General features: G+C 46.1%; 1 protein-coding gene across 1 annotated transcript; it reads left to right on the top strand.

Annotated features, from left to right (window-relative positions):
• Window positions 1–12,018: 12,018 nt before the first annotated feature.
• LOC141651596 (uncharacterized) lies at window positions 12,019–12,405 on the top strand. Its single transcript, XM_074459300.1, has one exon. It carries the CDS (start codon window positions 12,019–12,021, stop codon window positions 12,403–12,405), a length of 387 nt encoding a protein of 128 aa, XP_074315401.1.
• Window positions 12,406–14,158: the final 1,753 nt, after the last annotated feature.

Here is a 14,158-nt window from a genome sequence, read left to right on the forward strand (position 1 = left end):
ATTCGCCACTGTGGAGAGCATGTAACACGATCTGTGCTTCTTCCTTGTCCAGGCACCTTAGGTAGGGGCACGCTAGCGACTTTCTCGAATAATATATCATCAATAAGTATGAATCTGGAGGCCTTTATTCTAAAAGCTCTTACTTCCTTTTTATCATCTGGTAACTTGTTATGGCGCGAGCCGATCTAGGTAAGGTGTGCGCCGATCGTCTTTGGATCATTTGCTGGTCGTCGCATCGCCCTCTTGACCGAGAGCTCTCACCTTCCTCTCAGAATCGCTTGTACTTCCTTTTCGCTTTGCGGATCCTCCGATTCACCCCTATCTATTTCGTCTACCTTCTCGGATAGAAGGTTCCAAAGATATGTGCTATTGGAATCTTTGGATGACTCTGTTGGCTTGAATGTTGCCCCTAGGGTTGCTAGGGCATCCGCTTCCACGTTCGATCTCTGGGGACTGTTTAAGCTTGCAAGTTTTGAATTTTTGTTTTAATTCCTTTGCTACTTTTAGGTATGCTATCATCTTCGAATCTCTGGCTATAAACTCATCATTCACGTGGTTGACTATTAATAGAGAGTCACTGGATATGAGTAGGTGTCTGACCCCTAACTCCAGAGCTAGCTTCATTCCCAATATCAAGGCTTCGTATTCCGTTTCATTGTTGGTTGCCTTGAATTCACATCTTACGACTTGTGCTATCGATCTCCCTGTGGTGATCGCAGAATTAATCCTACACCGCCCCCTTTTGTTAGAGGCTCCGTTGATATGCATCCGCGGACTTACGTCCTTACTTCCTTCTAAAGTGAGGATCTCAAGATCTGCCAGATTCTGAATGGTGGACTGAAGTCGACACGAAGTCGGCCGTGCTCGTGATTTGATTCTTTGTTCTAGGGTCGTATTGGATGTCGTATCTACCGAGGTGTCCGACCATTTAGACATTCTTCCTGACGATTCAAGGCTTCCTCATGATAGCTTTTAGCGGGTAGTTTGTCACAACATGTATGATGTGTGACTCAAAATAGGGACGCAGTTTGCGAGATGCTACTACCAATGCTAGTACTAACTTTTCAAGGGATGTGTACTGGTCTCTGCGGCAGCGAGAGACTTGCTTACGTAGTATCGGCTTCTCGCTCCTTTTCTTGCTCTCTAACCAGGAAGCACTCATGCTACTTCGTGATGAGCCAGGTATAGGAATAATGGTTGTTGGCTTTGGTTTTTGACAAAGAGTGGCGGGTCTTGAGATAATGCTTCAGTCTCTCGAAGGCTTGCTCGTGTTCGGCGGTCCACTCAAACTTTCGGCTTTTCCTTAGCACGTCGTAAAATAGTCGCATTTGTCGAAGATCTTGAAATGAACCTGTTCAGGGCTGCTACCTTTCCAGCCTAATCTCCGAACATCTTTAGGCTTCTCGGGTGATTCAGTGTAAGACAACTTTGATTTGTTCGATCTTGGCTTCTATTCCTCTTTGAGTCACAATATAACCCAAGAACTTGCGGAAGATACCCCGAAGGTGCATTTGGACGGGTTTAGTTTCATCTTGTATTCCCCGAGGGTCTTGAATGTTTTCGCTAGATGCCGCATATGATCTTTGGCTTTGACTTCACCACCATGTCATCAATGTACACCTCCATGGTTCTTCCTATTTGTTCTTTGAACATGCGGTTAACCTTGACCTTTGATATGTGGAGCTGCGTTCTTTAGGCCGAATGGCATGACGTTGTAGCAATATATTCCTCTCTCGGACATAAATGCTGTCTTCTCCTGATCTGCAGGATCCATCTTGACCTGGTTGTATCCACTCCATGCGTCCAGAAATGTTAGCATCTCGTGCCCAGCTGTTGCATCTACCATTGCATCAATATGAGGCAGCGGGAATGGGTCTTTAGGACATGCTTTGTTGCGATCGGTGAAGTCCACACATACTCTCCACTTCCCATTCTTCTTAGGCACCACCACTACATTAGACACCATTCTGGGTATTTCACTTCTCTTATCTTCTTTGCTGCCAGCAGGCTGTCCACTTCCTGGTTGATTACCTTATTTCTCTCTGCTGCAAACTTTCACCTTCTCTACTGGATGGGTTTATATTTTGGGTCCACGCTGAGCTTGTGTGTTATGATGGATGGATCTATGCCTATCATATCATCGTGTGACCATGCAAAGCAATCCATATTATCTTGTAAGAACTTGACTAGCTGCTGTCGTAAGCTCCCTGTACATCTGCTCCAATGAGCACGGTTCTTTTCGGGTGCGGCTTGTCAGTTAATCCGATCCAGCTCTTTCTTTGGGGTTCGATGTATTCGTCCTGGATAGGTCGCTTCTATAATTGCTATGCGGGAGGGTGGCGGTGCAGCACTTGAGTGCCTTTTTATAGCAGCCTCTAGCTTCCTCCTGATCTCCTCTTATCGTTTCTACTCCCCATGGGGTGGGGAACTTTATGCACTGGTGATATGTTGAAGGGACTGCTTTCATCTGGTGCAGCCATGGTCTTCCTAGGATGACGTTGTAAGTAGAGGGGCCATCTATAACCAGGTACCTGACTTGCTTGTTGACTCCTCCCACATAGGTGGGGATGATTATCTCACCTAGTGAGCGGTACATTTCTCCGAAGCCTACTAGCGGAATAGTCTTCTTCGCAAATCCTTCTCATTTGAATCCCATGTTCTCTATGGTTTTCAGCATGATTAAGTTGACCGAGCTTCCTGTATCTACCAAGACCTTTCTTACTGTGCAATTGGCCATTGACAAGGTGATAATAAGTGCATCATGGTGCTCTCGTTCATCGTATGTATCTCCTTCATCAAAGCTGACTGCTGGCAGATCACTGTGAGATATTCTGCAAGAATTGGCTGGCCTGTCTCTTTTGGTCTCGGTGGCATGCCTCTTAGCTGCTGAGTATGTCAGGCCGGTTAAGTCTGAGCCGCCTGTTATCACGTTTATAATTTTAGTGCATGTGGGTGGGTCTGCCGGCTTGGCGGAACCTACCTTGTCCTGCTGCTTGCCCCCACGTGGTAACAGGTGGCTCAGCTTTCCTTGTTCGTACAGGCGCTTGATCTCTCTTCTTAATGTGTAGCAATCCTCAGTGTTGTGTCCGCTATCACGATGGAATTCACACTTCTTCTTGCTATCCTTTCTCCAAGCTTGCTCTCCTACTGGTGGGTTAGGCCACCTGACTCCATCTCCCATCTCTCTAAGTGCCTTCAAGATTCCTCTGATACCTGTGGTGAATCCATATTCTGCCAGGGTGGGGAGTAGCTGGTTTTCCTCGATTCTGTTGACTCCCCTCCCATATGGCCTGTATCTCTCGTCCTTCTTGTTGGTGGTTTTCTTTCTTCCTGATTTCTCCACGGCTGAAGTACTAGAAATACTTGGCGTGCTCGTAAGCCGGCTCGGCTAGGATATCTTCCTCCGGTCGATCGCGGCAGTCGCCTTCTCCGCATCGCTTCGAAACTATGGCAAGGATGCATAGTCATTTGTTTGTATAGGTCGAGTCATGGTGGAGGCCTCTCTGAAGGCTTCTCCGCTTTGTTGAGATATCACACTCTCGTCTTCGCTACCTTCTCATTGTTAAATCTTGTATTGTATTCTCCAATGCTCTCTCTGCCCCCGGACGATTCTCGTACGGGTCCCTGCGTCTTCGTGGCTTTCTGCCGCTTGCGAATCTGTTGAGTAAATGCATTTACCAATTCAAACAAATGTAGATATCGACTGCATTTGGCAGGCTTACGAACCATCGAAGTGCCGGTCTGTTAGGGTGGACCCGAATCCTTTGCACATGCAGCTTCCTTAACTTGTCCTATGGCATTTACCGTCATCATTTTTCGTTTTATCTTGGCTGATATGATCAAAGGGTCTTTGTCTTGCCGTCAAAGAGAGGCATATTTGGGTTTGTGAATCCCTTTGGCATGGCTGTGACGGATATGGTGTCCACGAATGGCGAGTCGGCATAACCGTCTCAGCCGCTTTCTCGAGTGGGGGTGGTAGCCACTGGGACCCGCTCAAAGCATTTCCTTGATTCAGTGTCTGCTGGCGATTAGTTATATTGGCTGAATACGTGGTCCGCCCGTCATTTGTCTCTGCGTAATTCCTCCCGATCCGGGCTCTTGAGGATTTCGATAAGTTCATTTGCCGGGGGTTGTGGTAACGATTGTCCCCTGCTGCCAGTTCACTTGCTGGTTTGACTCGGATCCTGCTATAGGTGTCTGATCGGTTGCCGCAGGGCTGCTGACGGGGAGGCCACCTGTTTGTAGCCCTTCGTAGCTGGCCGGCTGCCAGCTATCTGGCGTGAGGTATCCTAACCCTCGTGGGGTTATCCTTCCATCTGACGGAGGTGTCGTAGCCAAATCCAATCTTGTAATTATTTCAGCCGGTATCTGCCTGTTGCCTGCTCCTTGTGTCAGATCTACCAAAGGAAATCTTCCTTCCCCGTCTGTTCATTGAGTCTTTGATCGCCGCTTTAGGAGATCAATTTGCGCCCAGAGCTCTCTGTCTCTCCTTCTGACCTCAGCATCTGCTTTCCTTTGATCTTCTCTCATGTTTTCCATAGCTTTCTGAAGATTTTCCACGCCGGCGAGCGAGTCTGCGTGGGGTAGAGGCGGCGGAGTGACGCCCGAGCTCGATGTTCCTTTGTCTGATCTGGTCTGGGCTGAGATAACAGGGGTCCTGGGAGGTAGAGAGGCTTTTGTTGTCGGTATGATTCTTGGGGTATGTCCGGGAGCCTGCGTGGCCACTATCGATGTTGGACTTTGGGTAGACGATGGTGGTGGCGATGGTCGCTGCTCCCGACATGGCTTCGGATACTTGCTTTTCCATTGTATATTCAGAATATCAACGATTGACGACCACAATGCCCCACGGTGGGCGCCAAACTGTTTAGGTCTTTTTTACCTAAGTCGATTTAGGGTCAATGTAGTCTATACTCGTTGGTTGATTGTATGATGATTTGTATGTCAATAAGTGAACGAAAAATATAAGGTACGTAATGTAAATTGACACGTAAGATTTTGGTGACGCGGAAAACCCAATGTGGGAACAACCGCGGGAGGGACGGTACCCTGCCAAGTATTGCACTATATGAATTGGAGGATGATTACAATGGTAACGTTTATGGTAATCTTGCTGGCGTTAGGTGTTAGGCCTGCAAGATCCAGAATGAGCGTATATTATTTGCTGAGCTGTGGTCTCGATTATTGTTGTATGAATACGGATGTCTTGAATGAGTTGTCTTCCTTGGCTATTTATAGGGTAAGAACCCTAGATATGTCCTACCTCGAATATGGAAAGGGAATATTATTTCCATAAGGACTTCTTTCCAAACCCGGACTCCCTTACCAATTCTCCCCAATCTCCCTAAATTCTCCCTAACTTCTCCCTGACACTCCTTTCCATAACACGGGCACCTTCCACGGTGGGCTCTTGATCCTTCTCAAGCCCATCTCCCCTTCTCCTGACCGCGGGCTCCCTTCCTCCTTACTTATTCTTTATAATCTTTATTTTACTAAGTGGGCTTTCTTTATTACGCTATTTTTAGCCCAAACACCCACCGTGGGGCCTTGTGGTCGTCAATCGTTGATAATCCAAATACGTAATGGATAAGCAAGTGTCAGAAGCCGTGTCAGGGAGCAGTCAACCGTCGTTGCCACCAAACTCTACTCAAAACCCCGCATCAACGGTGTCAACTCAGGCTCCTGGGTACACCTCAAGAATCACATCTACGGCAAAAACTTCTTTACCTCCCAAAACCCCTGCTGCCGCAGCCCAAGCTAGATCAAACAAAAATACAACGAGCTCAGGCCTCACCCCGCCACCTAGTCCAACACAAATCTTGCTCGCTGGCGTAGAGAACCTTCAGAAGGCAATGGAAAACATGAGAGAAGACCAGAGGAAATCTGAAGCTGAAACAAGAAAAAGAGACAGAGAGCTCTGGGCATAGATAGACATTCTGAAGCAGCAATCTGTCACATCAGCAAGCAAGGCAGGTGAAGAAAGAACTCCAATAGTGGATCTAACACAGGGGGTGTCAGGCAGCAGGAATCCGCTTCGACAGATACCAGCTGAACTAGTAACGAGGCTGGATCTAGCTACAGTATCATCAGATGAAAGGATAACCCCGCGAGGGTTGGGATACCTCACACCAGATAGCTGGCAGCCAGCTAGCCATGTGGAAACACGGTCAGGTGGCCTTCGTGTGGGTAATCACATAGCAACCAATCAGACACCTGTCATAGGGTCCACGGCCGGCCCGCAGGAGAACTGGCAGCAAGGAACACTCATGAGTACAACCCCACAGCTGCCACGACACATCAGAGCCCTAAAGAGTTCGGACCAGGAAGCAGTACACTGAATCAACAGGTAGCTGATAGGCGAGCTCCAGACTTAGGAAGCATAACTAACCAGCAATACTTGGAGTTGAGGGAGATGCTAAGCAGGGTCCCGGGATTGCCACCTCCACTTGAGAAGGCGACACCTGACAGTTATGCCGACTCACCATTTGTGGACGCCATATCCATTACAACCATGTCAAAGGGATTCACCAATCCAAACATGCCTCTCTTTGATGGCACGGCAGATCCGTTTGACCATATGAGCCAGTACAAGCAGAAGATGATGACAGTGACAGCTGTAGGGCAAGCAAAGGAGGCTTGCATGTGCAAGGGATTCGGATCCACATTAACAGGACCAGCACTTCGATGGTTTGTAAGCCTGCCTAATAAGTCGATCTCCACATTTGCTGAACTAGTAAACGCATTTACTCAGCAGTTTGCAAGCAGCCGGAAGCCACAAAAGCACGCGGGAGATTTGTACAGAATTGTTCAGGGAGCAGGAGAAACCAATTGAGAATACAACACAAGATTCAACAATGAGAATGTGGCAGTACGGGAATGTGATGTCTCTATAGCAGTGGAAGCCTTCAGGAGGGGCCTTCACCATGACTCGGACCTATATAAGCAGCTGACCATGCACCCTTGTCATAGCTTTGAAGCGGTACAAGAAAAGGCAGCCGCCACAATCAGATTAGAGGAAGACATTCTAGCCAGAGCCAGCCTGCCTAATACACCAAGCGTGTCCAGCACCTCAGATGTAGAAAAATCAGCCAGAAAGCAGTCTACTAGTAAAAGGGATGAAAGATACAGGCCATATGGAAGGGTAGTTAACAGGATCGAAGAAAATCAGCAACTCCCTACTCTGGCAGAGTACGGATTCACCAGGGGCATCGGAGGAATCCTGAAAGCACTCAGGGAGATGGGAGATGGAGTAAGGTGGCCCAAGCCACCAGTAGAAGGACATGCATGGCGAAAAGATAGCAAGAAGAAGTGTGAGTTCCATCGTGACATTGGGCATAACACTGAAGATTGCTACACACTGCGAAGGGAGATCAAGCGTCTGTACGAACAAGGAGAACTGAGCCACCTATTACCACGTGGGGGCAAGCGGCGGGATAAGGTAGGCTCGCGAAGCCCGCAAATCCACCCACATGCACCAAGATAATAAACGTGATAACAGGCGGCTCAGATCTAAGTGGGTTGACATATTCAGCAGCTAAAAGGCACGCCACCGAGATTAAGGGAGATAGGCCGGCAATTTCCAGCAGAATTTCTCACAGTGATCTACCTGCTGTTGCCTTTGATGAAGGAGATATATCTGACGAACAGGAACACCATGATGCACTCATTATCACCCTGTTAATGGCTAACTGTACAGTCAAGAAAGTCCTAGTAGATACAGGCAGCTCGGTCAACCTGATCATGCTGAAAACCATAGAAAACATGGGGTTCAGTGAGAAGGATTTGCAGAAAAAACCATCCCGTTGTTAGGATTCAGTGGGGAAACAGCCAACTCGCTAGGCGAGATAGTAATCCCAACCTATGTGGGAGGGGTCAACAAACAGATCAGATATCTAGTCTTAGACGAGCCCTCTACCTACAATGTCATCCTGGGAAGACCGTGGGTGCACCAGATGAAGGCAGTCCCCTCAACATACCATCAATGCATAAAATTCCCCACTCCATGAAGGGGGGGGGGGGGGGAGAGGGGGGGAGGGGGTAGAAACAATACGAGGAGATCGGGAGGAAGCTAGAGGTCGCTACAAGAGAGCACTAAAAATGCACCGACCCTCCAAAGATAACAATTATGTATGTACTGTCCAGGACGAATACATTGAGCCCCCAGCAGAGGAGCTAGATCAGATCAACCTAGACAAGCTGCACCCAGAGAGGACCGTGCTAATTGGAGCTGGATACACAGGAAATCTGAGGCAGCAACTAATCGAATTTTTGCAGGCTAACATGGATTCCTTTGCATGGTCACATGACGACATGATAGGAATAGACCCATCCATCATAACGCATAAACTCAGTGTGGACCCGAAGTGTAAACCCATCCAGCAGAGGCGAAGAAAGTTTGCAGCTGAAAGGAATAAGGTGATTAATCAGGAGGTAGACAGCCTTCTGGCAGCAAAAAAGATAAGAGAAGTAAAATATCCAGAGTGGTTATCTAACGTGGTGGTGGTACCTAAGAAGAATGGAAAATGGAGAGTATGCGTGGACTTCACTGATCTCAATAAGACATGCCCTAAAGATCCCTTCCCGCTACCTCATATTGATGCAATGGTGGATGCGACAACTGGACATGAAATGCTGACATTCCTGGAAGCTTGGAGTGGTTATAATCAAATCAAGATGGATCCTCCAGATCAAGAGAAAACAACGTTCATGTCCGAAAGAGGAATATATTGTTACAACGTCATGCCATTCGGCCTGAAGAATGCAGGTTCCACATATCAGAGACTGGTCAACCGCATGTTCAAAGAGCAGATAAGGAGAACTATAGAGGTATATATTGATGATATGGTGGTGAAATCAAAGAAAGCTACAGATCACATGCGCCACCTGGCAGAAACATTCAACACCCTAAGGGAGTACAAAATGAACCTAAATCCATCCAAATGCACCTTTGGGGTATCCTCTGGTAAATTCTTAGGCTACATTGTAACTCAGAGGGGGATAGAATCCAGCATCGAGCAGATCAAGGCTGTCTTGAAATTGGAGTCACCTGAAAAACCAAAGGACGTTCAGAGACTAGCTGACAAGGTAGCAGCTTTAAGCAGATTCATCTCAAGGTCCTCGGACAAGTGCAGGCTATTCTAGGACATACTAAGAAAGAGCCAGAAGTTTGAGTGGACTGCAGATCACGAGCAAGCATTCAGGGAGCTGAAGCATTATCTCAGCAACCCACCGTTGCTGTCAAAACCGGAGCCAGGAGAACCATTGTTCCTCTACCTAGCTGTCACCGAGGTAGCAGTGAGCGCTGTCCTAGTTAGAGAACAGGAGAAGGAACAGAGGCCAGTCTATTATGTAAGCAAATCTCTGCTGCCAGCAGAGACCAGGTATACATCTCTTGAAAAGTTAGTGCTAGCTCTGGTTATGGCATCTTATAAGCAACGCCCATATTTTGAGTCCCACACCATACATGTCGTGACCAACTACCCGCTGAAATCCGTCATGAGGAAACCTGAGCTATCAGGCAGAATGTCAAAATGGTCTGTACACCTTAGTGGGTATGATATCCAATATGACCCCAGGACAGCAATCAAATCACAAGCACTGGCAGACTTTGTTTCAGACTTCAGTCCAGCCGTCCAAATCTGGCAGATGAGGAGATCCTGACCTTAGAAGGGAGCAGGAAGGCAGAGGTCTGGCAATTGCACATCGATGGAGCCTCCAACCAGAGGGGGGCAGGTGTAGGGTTAATCTTACGGTCACCACAGGGGGATTTGATAGCACAAGCAGTAAGGTGTGAATTCAAGGCAACTAATAACGAAACAGAATACGAGGCTTTGATACTAGGAACGCAGCTAGCTCTGGAGTTGGGACTCAGGAACCTAAACATATCTAGCGACTCTTTGCTGATAGTCAACCATGTGAATGGCGAGTTCATAGTCAGAGACTCAAAAATGATCGCATATTTAAAAATAGCAAATAAGTTAAAAGAGAAATTCAAAACCTGCTACTGATCATTCTTTGATTGAGGCTGAAATGGCTGCTGCAGACTCTTTGAGGCACTTGTGTAAAGTTCAACATAGCTTCCTGTCCCAGAAGGCCAAAGTTGAGTGGCTTGCCAATGGGGATGATAACACTCAATTTTTCCATAATCAAATCAGAGCTAGGCAGGTTCATAACAGTGTAAGTAGCATTAAAGGGACTGATGGGATCCTATATAGTAATCCAACTGATATTGAAAATGCCTTCCTGAATTACTATAAGGACCTGCTGGGTACAAGTCTCCCTACTACCCCTGTTCATGCTCCTACTGTCAGGACTGGAAGACTGGTTACCCCTGCTCATCATGCTATCCTTTTGGCTCCCATTACATCTGCTGAGGTAAAAGACAGTATGTTTTCCATTGCTTCTTCAAAATCTCCTAGCCCTGATGGTTACTCAAGTCAGTTCTTTAAGGACACTTGGGGAACTGTTGGTGATGATATTATTGCTGCTGTCAAAGACTTCTTCAATTCTGAGAAACTTTTGAGAGAGCTTAACACCACAAATCTTACTCTTATTCCAAAAATGACCAACCCCAATAGTGTGCTTGATTTCAGACCCATTGCTTGCTGCAATACAGTCTATAAATGCCTTTCTAAGGTGTTGTGTCAAAGACTCAGTCAGATTCTCCTTGATATTATTAATGAGAGTCAAGGGGGTTTCATCAAAGGGAGAAATATAGTGGAAAATGTCTTGATTTGTCAGGATCTAGTCAGACTGTATAATAGGAAAGCTGCATCTCCTCGTTGCTTGATTAAAATTGATCTTAGGAAAGCGTATGACTCTGTAGAATGGGGTTTCTTGGAGCAAATGATGGAGGCTCTGCAATTTCTTAAGAAGTTTATTCATTTGATCATGTTGTGTGTTACTTCCCCCTCTTATACTTTGGCTGTGAATGGTACTTCTTTTGGATTTTGTCAAGGTAAAAGAGGCCTCAGACAAGGAGACCCCCTCTCCCCTCTCCTTTTTACCTTATGTATGGAGTACCTATCTAGAATCTTGGGTGTAGTAGCTCTGAGGAAGATTTTAGATTCCATCCTCTGTGTGGGCATCTTAGGCTGAACCACTTACTCTTTGCTGATGATCTATTGCTGTTTTGTAAGGGTAATGAACAGTCTATTATGTGGATGCTTAGAAGCTTTGCCACCTTTTCTGCTGCCTCTGGGTTATCTCTAAACAAAAGCAAGTCTGAGATTTATTTTAATGGGGTGGCTCCTTCTATTGTGAAAGATATCCTCCAAGTATCTGGTTTCCATAGTGGGTCCCTACCATTTAAATATTTAGGGGTGCCCATTTCTGCAAAAAAATTGACTAAGCATGAGGGTATGAAGTTGAGAGATAGGATAGTGGCCAGAATTAGAGGATGGGGGACCAGGCATTTATCTTATGCAGGCAGGCTCACCCTGGTTACTTCTGTTCTCACTACTCTTCACTCTTATTGGGCTTCCATCTTTTTAATCCCTAGTGCTATTATTAATAGAATCACTGCAATTTGTAGAAACTTCCTGTGGTCTGGTTCTTCTGAATATCAGAAAACTCCCTCTATCAATTGGGACACTTGTTGTCTGCCTAAAGAGGAAGGTGGTTTGGGCATTAAAGATGCTAAATGTTGGAATAAAGCTCTACTTTCGAAATATGCTTGGTGGTTAGCTTCTAAAAAAGATCATTTGTGGGTTAAGTGGGTGAATCATATTTACTTAAAGGGTACTGATTGGTCTACTTATACTCCTCCTGACTGCAGCTGGTCATGGAGGAAAATTATTCACATAATGCAAGTTTTTTCACCAAGCATACACTGATTCAAAATGGCTGAATGCTGATGTGCCCTACACTGTTCAATCTGGTTATCATTGGCTCAGAATAAAAGCACCAAAGGTTGAGTGGAGGAATATTTGTTGGAACCAGCTGAATGTTCCTAAATACTCTGTCATTTGCTGGTCTTTTATGCACTCTCGTCTTCTGACTAAGGATAGGTTGGTAAGAATGGGGATTACCACTAATCCCATGTGTGATATCTGTAGGCTCCATTCTGAAGACCATCATCACCTGTTTTATACTTGTGAGTATGCTCTTGCCTGTAGCAGAATTCTTCAGAAAGCATTGGGGATTTCTCTTCCTGGACCTGGTCTGATTCAATGGTTCTCACGAGCAAGGAGATCAAAATTTCAACGCAGGTATATTGGAGCTTGCTATGTTGGTATGTTCTACTATATCTGGAGGATTAGGAATGAAGCTCGAATAGATCATTACATTAGAGCACCTGCTCAGGTGGTCCAGCTCATTTTGTCTGAAGTGCACTCTCGTTTTACTAGAAGAAATTGCAACAAGTTGAAACATAGTGATATAGACTGGTTGAATAGCATTCGCTAGTTTGTTGTTTGTTTGCAGTCTGTTCTATTGTTGATGTAATAGTGTGGTTGATGCAAAGTTGTACATAACTCTATTCTTTTGATTTATATTACTTAACCTTTCCCAAAAAAAAAAAAAAACCTGCAAGCTCAAGCAGATTCCCAGAGATCAGAACGTAGAAGCAGATGCCTTAGCAACTCTGGGGGAAACATTCAAACCAACAGAACTATCCATCATTCCCATCGCACACATGCTGGAGCCTTCCATCCAGAAGGCAGACGAAATAGACAGAGGAGAATTGGAGGATCAGCAAGACGAACTGGGAGTCCAGACAGCTACGGAGGCCAGGGGAGATTCCCAGCCAACTGACCAGCCGCCTGATGAGCCAGCTACACAGACAGGTGACTGGGACTGGCGGACACCCTACCTGGACTGACTGCGTCATGACAAGCTGCCAGACGACAAGAAGGAAGTAAGAGGCTTCAAAATGAAAGCCTCCAGATTTATACTAATTGATGATATACTATTCAGGAAATCAGTGGCAGGTCCCTACTTACGATGCTTGGACAAGCAGGAAGCACAGACCGTGTTACATGCTCTCCAGAGTGGTGAATGTGGAAACCATGCAGGGGGCAGGAGGCTGTCAAACAAAGCTCTCAGACAAGGTTACTACTGGCCCACAATGAGGGCAGATGCAGCAGAATATACCCGCAAGTGTGACGCCTGCCAGCGATCAACACCAATGATCCACCAGCCAGCAGAGCCTTTGCACCCTATCATTTCTCCCTGGCCATTCATGACATGGGGAATGGACATAATAGGCCCTCTACCTAGAGCCACAGGGAACAGAATATGGATGCTGGCGATGACAGATTACGTCTCCAAATGGATAGAAGCAGAATCATTCACAGAAGTAAAAGACAAACAGGTCATCTCTTTCATAAAACGAAATATCATCTACAGGTTTGGCATCCCATCAGAAATCATATGTGACAATGGCTCACAATTCATCTCCAACGATGCTGAGGGATACTGTGCCAGATGGAACATCACCCTGAAAAAATCAGCACCCAGGACTCCAAAGTCTAACGGGAAAGCTGAGTCCAGCAACAAAATTATCATGGATAATTTGAGAAGGAGGTTACAGGAGTTAGGAGGAAAGTGGGCAGATGAATTGCCACTAGTGTTATGGTCAGACAGAACGACGCTAAAGATAGCAACAGGTCAAACACCCTTCAGCCTGGTGGTTGGTGCGGAAGCAGTCATTCCATCAGAAGTTCTAGTTCCCACTCACAGGTATGGATGTATGACAAGGGAACTGAACAACGCCGAGATGGTCAGGAGCCTGGACACAGTAGACGAGCTGCGAGCAAGTGCAAAGATACGTCTAGCTGCCTACAAGCAGTCAGTTGCTAGGAGTTACAACAAGAATGTGAAACTCAGGCTCCTGGAGGTAGGAGACCTGATTCTCCGTGAAGTATTTCAGAAAAATAAAAATCGAAAGGCAGGCAAATTCGCCTACAAATGGGACGGACCATACCAGGTTGAAGGAGTTGTTGGCCATGATGCATACAGACTGATGACTATGGACGGTCAAATCATACAATGCCCATGGAACATACTTCACCTGAAGAGATATTACTTTTAATAATAAGTAGATTTTAGCCTACAGAGTAGTGTACTATGAAAAGACAAATTATTTTAAAATAAAAAAGAAAAAATCCGGTCGTAGGCATACTACCAATTTCATGTCCTTTTCTGATACCTTTGTTTC

The sequence above is a fragment of the Silene latifolia genome, chromosome 4 (assembly GCF_048544455.1).
Source record: "Silene latifolia isolate original U9 population chromosome 4, ASM4854445v1, whole genome shotgun sequence".
Classification (NCBI taxonomy): domain Eukaryota; kingdom Viridiplantae; phylum Streptophyta; class Magnoliopsida; order Caryophyllales; family Caryophyllaceae; genus Silene; species Silene latifolia.

Coding starts and splice junctions, on each gene's coding strand:
- LOC141651596 (XM_074459300.1), top strand. CDS start 12,019: ATGGGGATTACCACTAATCCCATGTGTGATATCTGTAGGCTCCATTCT.